This window comes from Oryzias melastigma, linkage group LG14 (genome assembly GCF_002922805.2).
Source record: "Oryzias melastigma strain HK-1 linkage group LG14, ASM292280v2, whole genome shotgun sequence".
NCBI classification, from domain to species: domain Eukaryota; kingdom Metazoa; phylum Chordata; class Actinopteri; order Beloniformes; family Adrianichthyidae; genus Oryzias; species Oryzias melastigma.
Window position 1 is genome coordinate 24,776,233 of NC_050525.1, and position 13,044 is coordinate 24,789,276.

At 34.7% G+C, this 13,044-nt stretch overlaps 1 protein-coding gene across 1 annotated transcript; it reads left to right on the top strand.

The window, feature by feature from the left end:
* The first annotated feature begins 278 nt into the window (after positions 1–278).
* htr3a (5-hydroxytryptamine (serotonin) receptor 3A) lies at positions 279–9,571 on the top strand. The gene is made up of 9 exons (XM_024266203.2): positions 279–627; positions 2,246–2,415; positions 2,906–2,950; positions 3,055–3,164; positions 3,242–3,411; positions 4,989–5,149; positions 6,273–6,483; positions 6,572–6,808; positions 8,228–9,571. The coding sequence occupies exons 1-9, from the start codon at positions 558–560 to the stop codon at positions 8,536–8,538; spliced, it is 1,485 nt and encodes a 494-aa protein (XP_024121971.1). The 5' UTR covers positions 279–557; the 3' UTR covers positions 8,539–9,571.
* Positions 9,572–13,044: the final 3,473 nt, after the last annotated feature.

A 13,044-nucleotide genomic window follows, 5' to 3' on the forward strand; every position in this document is an offset into this window, starting at 1 on the left:
GATTCACAGGAGTGTCACAATTATATGTCACGTCTTTAACAAATTTTAACAGATTCTCTTGTGTAGGAGAGTCTGAGTGGTGCATTCTGGGACATTTGCAAACCAGATAATTCACTGTTTTATATGAACATCTTATTTAGTTTATATCTAGGGATGGGTATCTTCAATGTCTGTCTACATTTAGTCCGAGTTTTCCGTCTGCAGGTGAGATCTCATCCTGACTAATAGCTTTTTAATTGACTATCACTGTCAAGCAGTTCTACTGTTGTTGCATTACTTAATTAAATCATTTCTCAGACGTGCAACACGATCCACTCTAAGCCGCCCTGCGTGAGCGTCTGTGGTCTTTCCGCTCCACTTATCACAGTCAGCCTCCAAGCGAGGGGGAGTGGCCTCAGAGCAGATTGATGCTCCCTCGTGACCCGCTGACACTAACAAGATCTCATCATGGATGAGGAGGAAGCCATGCATAGAGTCGGCGGGTGTGCAGGAGGATCAAGCATCCCGCGGCCTTTCATCAGAGCGACTTTGAACAGAGACAGAGCTGGACCAGAACCATGAGAGCCTCATCCGCCTGGGCGGCGCTTCTTTTCATTCTGATTCATGGGGGATTCAGAGCATCTACAGGTACAGCCACTTCGGATTCTTCCATTAGTAATCACTCTGTGAACCTTTAAGCCTATTCTAGATATCAAATCTTCTTCACTTTTAATTAAAATGTCATTAAATTACTGATGTCATTAAATCATAACAGCAAACTTCATCAGATAAACATAGAAATGCTTTCAATAGATCTGTTCCAAAATCGAGGGTCAATTTAAAATAGTTTCAATGCCTGATGCAATAAAATAAAATAAGAAAAAATGTGCAACTAGCAACAAATACATTTGATTATGTTAAGACTCTAATGAAACATATGGATTTTTCAGAAAATTGTAACCAAAATGTGGACGATTTATATCACAATTTTATTCTGAGCTACAAGCTTTGAATGAGGATAGGCTCCAGTCACCGCAAAAACTGAAAGATTTCACTAAGTCATTCTGTCTGGTTTTTAGCTTGATATTTTGTTATTAATACACAATAGAAGTCAAAATTACATTCTCAGTAACTTTTCAATAAGACATAATAATAAATCTTGAATTTATTCATCATTTGTTCTCAAAAACATCTTATTTTAAGCTAAATTTCAGTTTTTACTTCGCGTAATATTTTTAAAGCAGAAGTTTTTTTTCTTGTAAATTGTGAGTCAACTTAATTCTAGTTAAATTTAAAATATCACATTTTATTAAGGCGCGAATGAAACATATGAACTTTTCAGAAAATTGTCACCAAAATGTGGACAATTTGTGTTATCATTTTATTCTGAGCTACAAACTTTCAGTGAGGATAGGCTCCAGTCACTGCAAAAACAGAAAAAAAAATGTCAGCAAATTATTTTGTCTCGTTTTTATTTTGATATAATGTTATTAGTACACGCCAGAAGTCAAAACTTCCTTAATTCTTAGTAAAATTTCTGAAAATTGTCATCAAAATGAGGATGATTTTTATTAGAATTTTATTCTGGGCTACAAACATTGAACGAGGATAGGCTCCAGTCACCACAAATACAACATTTTTATTTTTGTCTCTCTAGTTTGAATCTTATAATACATGATAGAAGTCAAAATGACGTTCTCAGTAACTTTTCAGAAAGAGGTAATAATAAATCTTGTATATCATTGTCATTTGATCTCAAAAACATCTTATTTTAGTCTAAATTTCAATTTTTTCTTTACATAATGTTTTAAAGCAGAATTTTTATTTTTTTGCGAATTGTGAGTGGACTTATTTCAAGTGACAGACTTGCTCGATTTTGGGAAAAGATAGTTTGACTTGTATCTGTAAGTAAATATGCATTTATTTTTTTAAAATACAAGCTCATTCTAAAATGTGTAACTCTAATCTTTAAGATGATCGTGGTTTATAAATAAGGATAGTTGGACTGTTTTACCTTTCAAAATACTAAATTTTTGGAGCTGAACACATCTGATTTAAAGAAATAAAACTCTTTATGAGGAATATGTACTTATTTTAAGGCATTATTTCCAATCATCAGAGCAATATATCTAAAAATGACTGTTAGTAGATCTTTTCAAGGTCACATTTTGTCCTAAAAAGGGTAAGACATCACAAGACAAATTCTGCTAATCCACTCTCGTGCACATATAAACAACATTTAACGTTATGTTCTGTTTGTTTTCAGCCAAAAAGCTGGCCGGCGGCGGCAGCAGCGGAAGGTTTGCCAACGCTACTTTAGTGCGTCTGTCGGAGTTTCTGAGTTCAGGATATAAGAAAGGCGTGAGGCCAGTGAAGGACTGGAGGACGTCCACCATAGTGGCCATCGACCTCATGGTTTACTCCATTCTGAATGTGGTGAGTTTTTACATTTGTAATGTAATCTGCATTTTGGAATTAGATTGGTGTTTGTTTCTGTAAAAATACTGTTTGCATACATTTAAGTTTGGACTGATGACTTCCAAAGCTCTTTTTGAACTTTGCATATAGTCATTTATCATTTTTATTTTGTCTCTACGTGTTGGATTATTGTTACATAAAATACATTTTGAAGTAAAACAATGACAAATTTTACATCTCTTCTTTAACAGTTTCAGGTTAGTTGTGAAATGATTATGTGATATAATGAAAAACATATGGAACAAAAGAAGCTGGGGTTGCACTAAAAAGATAAAATCAAGTATTGCCACAAAAAAACCTGTTAAAGATAAATTATAAGAGAAAATTGCAAAGTAGAAAAAAACAGACTTAATATTTATTCAATAACCAGAGCCACCAGCAGCCTTATATATTGTATCAAATCAGAAAATGTGTCGTTCAGTCACAATGATTTCTTCTTACTCCAAAGGATGAGAAGAACCAAGTTTTGACAACATATGTGTGGTACCGACAAGTAAGAAATATGAGCAATTTGTAATTTTATGTATCTAAATAATTAAAAAATTATTCAATTACCTGTTTTTCACATTATCCATTTTTCTAATCTAATTATTGCAGTCGTGGACGGATGAATTCCTGGTGTGGAATCCAGAAGATTTCGATGAAGTCAAGCAAGTTTCTCTCCCCACAGCGAATGTGTGGGTCCCCGACATCCTCATCAACGAGTTGTAAGAGTCGTTCTCGCACTCGCTTTTTACTTGGTCCTACCAGCATCACTGCTGTCACTCGTGTCTGTTATCTCCAGCGTGGACGTGGGGAAATCTCCAGACATCCCGTACGTCTATGTCACACACGAGGGGCTGGTGCGAAACTACAAACCCATCCAAGTGGTCACAGCCTGCACGCTCAACATCTACAACTTCCCCTTTGATGTCCAGAAATGCAGCCTCACCTTCCAGAGCTGGCTGCATACCAGTAAGGAGCTCTTTGACTGAATGAATGACCCAAAATAATAGTTAAATGCACTGTTTACACCGGCCCTCTGGGTAATTCTATCCGGCCCTCCAGATCATTTTATTTTATTTTTATTAATGACCCGATGTTATCTTGTGCTCATTTCTAACATGTATAATTTTGACAGAATATATTTTTATGGAGAGTAAAATATTGAAAGTTATTTAAGGTTTAAATTGATTTATTCTGGATTAATATTCCTGCCTTTTTATTATTCATAAATATGTTAAAAAGTTACAGTTTTACAGTTTTAAAAATTAGCATTCTTCTAGTTTTTTGTATTATTTTTGCATTCACTAAGATTTTTTTTAGGCTATTTTAGAGTTTAGCTAATATTTCAGCTACATGCTAGCTGTTTTGGCTAATTGGACCTTTTTTGTTTTTTAGGCTGTTTTGGAGTCTGGCTAATATTTACATGCTAGCTGTTTTGCTAATTTAGGCTTTTTTCAGTTTCTTGGGATATTTTGAAGTTTAACAAATTTTCAGCTACATGCTAGCTGTCTCAGCCATTTTTTGTTTTTGTTTTTTAGGCTGTTTTGAGTTTAGCTAATATTTCAGCTTCATGTTAGCCATTTTGTCTAATTCAAACTTTTTTTTTTGCATTTTAGGCTGCTCTGAAGTTAGCTAATATTTCAGCTACATGCTAGCTGTTTTTGGTTAATTTAAAGTTGTTTTTTTAGGTTGTTATTGAGTTTTGCTAATATTTCAGCCACATGTTAGCTATTTTGGCCATTTTTTTGTTTTTGTTTTCTAGGGTGTTTTTGAGTCTAGCTAATATTTTGCTTCATGTTAGCAGTTTTGTCTAATTTAGGCTAATTTTTTTTTTTAGCTTTTTAGGCTGTTTTGAAGTTAGCTAATATTCCGGCTAAATGCTAGCTGTTTTGGCAAATTTTAGGGGGGGGCAGGGGTTGTTTGTTTTTGTTTGTTTTAGGCTGTTTTAGAGTTAAGCTAATATTTACACGCTAGCTGTTTTATCTAATTTAGGCTTTTTTCAGTTTCTTGGGATATTTTGAAGTTTAGCCATTTTTCAACTATGCTAGCTGTTTTAGCTGACATACGTTTTTTTTGTTGTTTTTTGGACAAATTTTTGCATTTAACTAATATTTTAGCTGGCCATCAACTTCAGTCTTTTTCAGCTATTAGTGTTCAGCTATTAGCTACAGTGACTTTAGCTTTCAACTTCAGCGTTTTCAGCTATCAGCACTAGCGAAATTCATCTTCCAGCATTCACACTAGCATTATTGCAGGTAATTCTATATACCTAGTTCATAATTATCGTAAAGGTTATGGTGTTAAAGTAAAAAAAAAAAAAATAGTTTTAGTGTGTTCAATAAATGTTTATCCTGTTCGGCCCGTGACCTGAGGTGTGTTTTGGATTCTGGCCCCTTGTGCGATTGAGTTCGACACCCCGCTCTAAGATGTCCAGAGCAGAGCAGCAGCTTTGCGGCGTCACGCTGGGATCTGTGCTCACACAGCGGTGTTGTTTGGGGAGAGCTGATGTGTTTCATGCCGACTCCGATGTGTCGTTCCATTTGTAGTTGATGACATAAACATCACTCTGATGCGAAGCCCCGAGATGCTGAGGGACGACAAGAGTGTCTTCATGAACCAAGGGGAGTGGGAGCTCCTCCACATCCTGTCCAAGTACAAGATCTTCAGCGTGGACAATGACGACTACTACGCTGAGATGAAGTTCCATGTAAGTTTGGGAATTTTTGAAGCTGCAGAGCAAATTTACGATGGTCGACACAGCTCACATTAATGCACAACACAACAACAAAAGTCACAACCCAACACTTTATTTTTGTTTATCCCTCTCAGGTTTATGCTTAAAGTTTGACAATAGCTTGAAATGTAAAAAAAAGTCAGTTATTCATTTCCGTTGAAAAGTATTTCCGTTGTGCTGTGGTTTTGTCGTCTTGTGGCTTTTGTCATTGTGCTTCGCTTTTGTCATTGTGTAGTGGCTTTCATTGTTGGGCTTCTGCTTTTGTCGTTGCGCTGTGGCCTTTTGTCATTGTGCTTCGGCTTTTGTCATCTTGTTGTGGCTTTAGTTGTTATGCTTCAGCTTTTGTTGTCGCGTTGTGGCTTTCATTGTTGTGCTTTGTATTTTGTCGTCACATCGTCAGCTTTTGTTGCTGTGCTTCGGCTTTTGTCGTTGTGTTGTTGCTTTTGTCATCATGCTTTGGCTTTTGTTGTCTTGTTGTGGCTTTTGTTGTTACGCTTCGGCTTTTGTAGTTGTGGTTTTTGACGTTTATTTGTGGCTTTTGTCGTTGTTTAGTGGTTTTAGTCGTGTTGTGGCTTTTGTCATTGTGGCTGTTGTCATGTTTTTGTCGCTGTTATGCTTCAGCTTTGGTTGTCTTGTTGTGGCTTTTGTCGCTACACTTCAACTTTTGTCGTTGTGTTTTGGCTTTTGTCGTTATGCTTTGGCTTTTGTCGTTGTGTTGTGGCTTTTTTCATTGCGTTGTGGCTTTTGTCATTGTGGATTTTGTCATCTTTTTGTGGCTTTTGTTGTTATGCTTTGGCTTTTGTCATTGTGTTGTGGTTTTTGTCCTCTTGTTGTGGCTTTTGTCATCGTGTTGCCTGCTTTTGTCATCATGTTGTCTGCTTTTGTCATTGTGTTGTGCCTTTTGCATTTATGTGAACTGTGTCAACCCCCATACAAAATGGACAAAAGCTCCCCGAAGTGTGGTTGCATATTTCACATTTGTGTTGAGCTGAACAGCTGCTGCTCTAAAGATGTGACGCAAAGCAACAATGATTGTGATGTAATCGTTGATTTTTTTGTGCACATATTTTTTCTTTTGATCTCATACCTTTATCAGGTGGTGATCCGGCGGCGGCCGTTGTTCTACACGGTGAATCTGCTCCTGCCCAGCATCTTCTTGATGGTGATGGACGTCGTTGGGTTTTATCTGCCGCCAGACAGCGGAGAAAGAGTTTCCTTTAAGATCACTCTGCTCCTGGGGTACTCCGTCTTCCTCATCATCGTGTCCGACACCCTGCCCGCCACCGCCATTGGAACGCCACTGATAGGTAACTAAGAAGCACATATAGAAATGTTTCCATCACATTTTATTGTGTGATTTCATAGTAAAAGACAAAGTGACTCCCTGTCCTGCAGGAGTGTACTTCGTGGTCTGCATGGCCCTGCTGGTGATCAGCCTGACAGAAACGGTTCTGATTGTGCGCCTGGTTCACAAGCAGGACCTGCAGCCGCCGGTTCCCCACTGGGTGAAGTACCTGGTTCTGGAACGAGCTCCTGTCCTGTTCTGTATCCACAAGAAGCACCGCCTCTGCTCCAGACTGTCGTCGCAGGCCTCGGACCTGGAGCACTACAAGGAGAACAACTACGGGACGGGTAAGGAGGGGAAGCCATCCAGTGAATGTTTACTTTTATATTTTTAATTCACAACTCGGCTGGGTGCTTTTTGTGCAGTTAAACAACAAATACATTGTTTTTTTTTGTTTTTTTTTTTGTTTTGTTTTTTTTTTTTACTTGGAAGTGATAAATTCTCTATAAAAAGTAAGCATTCACACTATCGTGATTCTCCTGCTGCTTATAGCACGTAAAAACTTTTTTCAATTACAGTTTCAGCAATCTTGGTATCAAAACATTCAGCTTGTTCGGGACATTACTGCTTGTATTTTTGGTTTTCAGAAACTTTATAGTTTTTGGAATATTGTGCAAAATATTCCTCACAGGAAATGAATGAGAGTTTACTTAATATTTTAGCAACATGCTAACATTTTGGCTAATTAATTATCTACTATTTTTTTAAACTAATTTAGAGTTTAGCTTCTCTTTTAGCAACATGCTAACGTTTTTTCCTTATTTAATTTAAGGAGGATTTTTTGGCTATTTTGGAGTTTAGCTAGTAATTAAGCAATGTGTTGGCTTTTTTGGCTAATTTATTATCTACTGAGGTTTTTTTTAGGCTAATTTAGAGTTTAGCTTCAATATTAGCATGCTAACATTTTGGCTAATTCATTTTCTAAGATTTTTTAAAACCTAATTCAGAGTTTAGCTTCTCTTTTAGCAACATGCTAACGTTTTCCTTCTTTAATTTAAGAAGGAATTTTTGGCTATTTTGGAGTTTAGCTAGTAATTGGCTAGTAGTTGGCTTTTTGGCCTAATTTGTTATCTACTGAGGTTTTTTTGCGCTAATTTAGAGTTTTACTGCTATTTTAGTAACAAGGTAATTTTTTTGACTCATTTATTTTACTGAGGAATTTTAGGCTATTTTGTAGTTTAGCTCATATTCAAACAAAACACTAGATATTTTTTGGATAGAGATTGGGGATTTTTAAGCATTTTTTCTACAATCTTTTCAGGAATTTAGGTTAACTTCAGGACTCTTTCATGGTTCTGTAAGCAAATTCGAGTCTTTTTGCAAATGTATTATCTTTCTAATAGCTTTTGCTTTTTTAAACGATTAAAGTAAATTGCATCACCATTTTCAGCGAAGAGCTTCAGAATTTTCAGCGACTACTTTCAGCAAAAAACATTCACACTTTTCTAGTTAACTTCTGCTGCTTTGCAGAAACAACTGTATGTCCTAGAAATTTTGGGGGATTTTGGCTAAAAATGGTGAATAATTAAACAAACGTGTTAAAAATCACACTAAAGATAATCAGAGTGGGACTTTAATTCAATGTTGGGATGCTCCAAATTATAAATAGCTCCAGATCAAGACATGAACATTTGTTAGAATCCTCCTGGCCTTTCCACGGGGAATGAAGGTATGTGAAAACATTCCAAACCTCGTCTGTCCTGCAGCCCAGTGCACCCTCCACCACACCTGTGAGATGGGCCAAAGGCACGGCCAGCAGGAGCGAGACGTTGGGATGCTTGGCCTGCGTCCCCCCTCGTCCAGGGACAGCAGCCCACCTGTCATGGACAACATCCTGCAGGAGGTGACGGCAATACGCGGCTTCCTGGAGAAGAGGGACAGGTGCCGGGAAATCGCCAAGGAATGGCTCCAAGTGGGCTACGTGTTGGACGTGCTGCTGTTCAGAGTCTACTTGGTGGCCATGGTGGCCTACAGCATCACACTGGGCACCTTGTGGTCGGTTTGGCAGGTCGCCTGAGTGCTGCCACTTTACTGATGTGAATGCAAACTCGGTGATCGCTCCAGTTTGAGGCTCCATACCCAACGAAGAAGTGGGGAAAAAGGAGGCACTCCACAAGTAATTTAACAGGCCGAGGCCTGCTGCCACCAGGCAGGTTTGATGAAGAACCAGGAGAGGCTTCTACCAGTTTAACGGAAAGATTTTAGTGTCTCTTAAAGACAAATAATACCATTAAATTCAGGTAAAGCTTATACACATCATTTTAAAGTTTGAACTGATACAATCTTTCGGTTATCAGATATTTGGAGACCAAATATGGAACAAAAAATTTAAAAGTTGTGTAATTTGTGACATTTTAGTCAGATTATCTTTATGCTCTATGTCCACAACTGTGGAAGTAAACATGTGATGTGATGCAAAAGCGTATTTTTGTCTGTTTTTCTGAAATGATAAATTGTGCAAAACAGTGTTAATGTGTAAACAGTTTTGTCTACTTGCATAAATTACAGTTTAATGCACTTTTGGAAAATGTTCACTATTCAATTGATGAAACTTTAATGTATAAAGTTTAGATTGATTCCTTACCTACATGTACCTGATATGATTGGGGAAAAACATAATTTAGACATTTACGAAACAGATTAAATAAAGTTCTTTGAAGGACTTTATGTCTCATTAGGAGCTAAAGATCATTTCTGACCTTTACATGAACACAGTTTAAGAGTTTTAAGCTAATTTTGTTCTTGAAAATGAATAAAAATACGAAGTTTTACTTTGAAGGAAATATTGTTCTTAATCTTTCAATGTTTAAGTGATTTTTTTTCATTAGAAAAAAAGGTTTTAATGTGAATTTGTCGTCTCCATCCTCACTTTCAAACAGTACAGCTGTCATCTATACCATAGTACACATACATTTAATTTATAATAATACTACACAACGGCCAAATTATAGTGATTTTGATTGTGTCATTTTGTCTTTGTATACATTTCTTTTGATGTTAATTTGACATGATGTTATTTCCAATAAAGGAAAATGTAGCAAACTGTTAAAGTTACCTGTTATTATTTAATTTTTTCATCAAATCTTCCAATTATTTTTACCAAAACATCAAAGGAATTTTTTAAAATAAAAAGTTTGTTTCATGATTTTTCAAAAACTAGTTATTTAATATAAATGACATTTTTTTTATCAGATACTTACCTTTTCTGTTATGATAAATCAGGCAAATATCCAAATAATTTTCTAAATTATTTTATTTCTAAAAACAATTACCTTCTTGCATAAATAAATAACTTACATTTTCTTTCTGATATTGTGGCAGCAAATTAGTACAAGATTTATTAAAATAATTGTAACATTTTGGATTTCAAGGTCTAATATATTATTCTTTAACTACCTTAATTTTACATAAATTCATATGAATAATTAGATTTTATTTCATGTATTATGCTACATTTGTTATAGCTTTGTGCTTCAGATTTTTTTCTTTTTAATTTTTTTTTAAACATTTGTCTTTTTTCGACAACGGTGTGTGGCCATGTAGAATAAACCCAAATGTTTTTCTGTCACAGAAATCAGGATTTTATTTCTATCTTTCTTCATTTCTTCTTACTTTTGTTTTGATTTACCTTTTTTATGTGTAAGCAAACAAACGTATTATGAAAAAAGTCAAAATCAAACTTATATTTCAAATTAAAAATCTGCAAAATAAATTAAATTAAATCAAATTAAAGTAATTAATCAATTAAATTAAATAAATTAAATTAAAGTTAACTAAGAAATTAATTAATTAAATTAAATTAAACTTTGCTAGTTTTGCATTACAATATTAAATATTGTAAATGTTAATTACTGAATAAGGTTTATTTATCAAAAAACATTTGCAGTAAACTGGTTCATTAGAATAAGTTTAACACAGATCACAGTCAATCTTATGACAACACAGTACTATATTAGTAGTACTATAGCATTACTTAAAGTCCAATATTGAAAAAGCTGATGTTACATGACAATGATAAATAGTAAGATAATCAAATAAACTCTGTGACCTTGACAGTACAGTACAAATGCCTTTCCTTAAACAAAAAATTAAATTTTGAACCAATAATATTTAAAATACAGTTATGTTTATAACACTCAACAATGCTTGTAGTTCTTCACATCCGCCACAGGGGGGCACTGTGTACAACTGCATCACATTTGCAGAGCAGCAGATAGACGTTTGAATCATGTCAGTCACACTATTGGTCTAAAAACTGTTTTATTTATTTCATTTTTTTTTACATAAAGTTGGAAATGTTGCCAATTAATAAAACAACTTTTAGATGTACAAATTATACGTTTGTTATTTTTAAATATGACGTATTGCAGCATAAAAAATGTCTTATTGTGTGTTTGTTGTCCTTGTTTTGTTTTAGAACTGCATATAAACACAAGTCTTATAGAAAAACTTAAAGTTTTCTCAGAAAACAAGACAAATGAGCATAAATAATAAATCAAAAGTCAAATTTGATGTGAAGTCAGTCAGAACTTCCGTCTTTAACAACAAATTTGGAGATATTTTTAATTAAAACGGTCACATGATCTGACTAAAAACACATCTGTCTGCATCAATAACATCAGGTTTTAACTTCAATACCTTAAAATCTCCCGTTCAGACAAATAGGTCAAAGATCAGCACTTCTGCTGCAACAAAAGGTATTCAAATAAATAAGTGACCTAAGCATCGACACCCCCAGCCCTCCCTCTGCCCCTTCCTTCCTCATGCCCCAAAATAAGATCAAAGTCAAACCAAAAGCAACAGGTCCATCCCGAGCATTCACAATGACTTCTTCTCATTTCCTGTTTGTGTTTTTTCTGTCAGAAACTGAAATGAAGGAAGCAAAAAGACGAAGCTGCAAAGCGTTTCTGCTGCAGTCCTACAGGGAGCCCTGCATGACCGAACAGGGAAAACAAAGAGCCGCCTCATTAGTTTCCAATATACTGGAGTCAACATCTGATCATGTGAGTCACGAGAGCAAACCGGAACGTAGAGGACAGCACTCTAGGTTGGGTTTAGGCTTGCTACACATTTATGGCAACATTGCTGAGTCAAAAGGGAGAACATTAGGAGCTTAAAAATGCAAAGGAGTGTCAGAGCTGTAAAGCTCATTATTAGGAGTCCAATTACTGTTTGCACCAGTAAATAAAATGACAAATATCTTTTTTTTTTTTTTTTTTTGCATTTCATACTGACCAACAAAATAGTTTTTATTTATTTAGTATTATTTATCTGGTTTTGCAGCAAAACAATAAAAAACATTACTTTTTTTTTTTTTAAAGTACTGTAACATTAAAACATAGTGTTTGTTCCGTTTAAAACTGCTTTGAGATTAAAAAAAAATCTTTTTGTGTTAAGATCTGATGCCGAAATTAAACAAGTTTCAACTTTAAAAGATGTAAACTTTTGACTGAATTGGACAGAATGAGGATTCCACTGGAGGGCAGCATGAGAATTGCTAAATATTATGGTGGTAGAAAAACAAACTAACTCATACTGGCTTCTCTAAAAATAAAGGATACTTTATTATTCATTTATTTTGGCTGAGATTATGAAATTCAGAAAACAATGAAGTAAAATTACTATAATGGGAAAGAGGGGGTTTTTTTTAAATATAAAAGTACACATTTATAGAGTTAGAGCTTGTAATCACAGCTTTTTGGACTATTTTGGCGTTCAGCTAATATCTCAGCTACATGCTAGCTATTTTGGCTAATTCACAATTTTCATTTTTTTAAAGCTATTTTGAAGTTTAACTAATATTTCGGCTATTTTGGCAAATTTATTATTTTTTCAGTTTTTTAAGGTTATTTTGGAGTTTAGAAAATATTTCAGCTACATGCTAGCTATTTTGGCTAATTTAGGCATCGCTTCAGTTTTTAAGGCTATTTTAGAGTTTAACTGAGATTTCGCCTAAATTCCGGCTGAATTAGAAATTTTTCATTTTTTTAGGCTATTTTGGAGTTTAGTTAATATTTAACCTATTTTGGCTAATTTAGGATTTTTCAGTTCTTTTAAGTCTATTTTGGAGTTTAGAAGATATTTCAGCTACAAGCTGTTTTGGATAATTTACCGTTTTTAATTTTTTTAGGCTATTTTTGAGTTTAGCAAATATTTCAGCTACATGCTAGTTATTTTGGCTAATTTAGGCTTTTTTCAGGTTTTTTTAGGCTATTTTGAAGTTTAGCTAATATTTCGGCTATTTTGGCAAATTTATTATTTTTTCTGTTTTTTAAGGTTATTTTTTAGTTTAGAAAATATTTCAGCTACATGCTAGTTATTTATGCTCATTTAGGCATTGTTTTTTAGGAAATCTGGGGGTTTGGCTAATATTTCAGCTATTAGCTAGCTGCTTTGGCTAATTTAGGAACACTTCAATTTTTTAGGCTATTTTGGAGTTTAGTTAATATTTCAGCTATTTGGCTAATTTAGGATTTTTTCAGTTCTTTTAAGTCTATTTTGGAGTTTAGCTAATATTTCAGCT

Excerpts from the sequence above, each read along its gene's own strand:
- htr3a (XM_024266203.2), top strand. The coding sequence starts at position 558 with ATGAGAGCCTCATCCGCCTGGGCGGCGCTTCTTTTCATTCTGATTCAT. Across the intron at positions 3,412-4,988 it reads CCAGAGCTGGCTGCATACCA|TTGATGACATAAACATCACT; the intron begins GTAAGGAGCTCT and ends TTCCATTTGTAG. Across the intron at positions 6,484-6,571 it reads CATTGGAACGCCACTGATAG|GAGTGTACTTCGTGGTCTGC; the intron begins GTAACTAAGAAG and ends CCTGTCCTGCAG.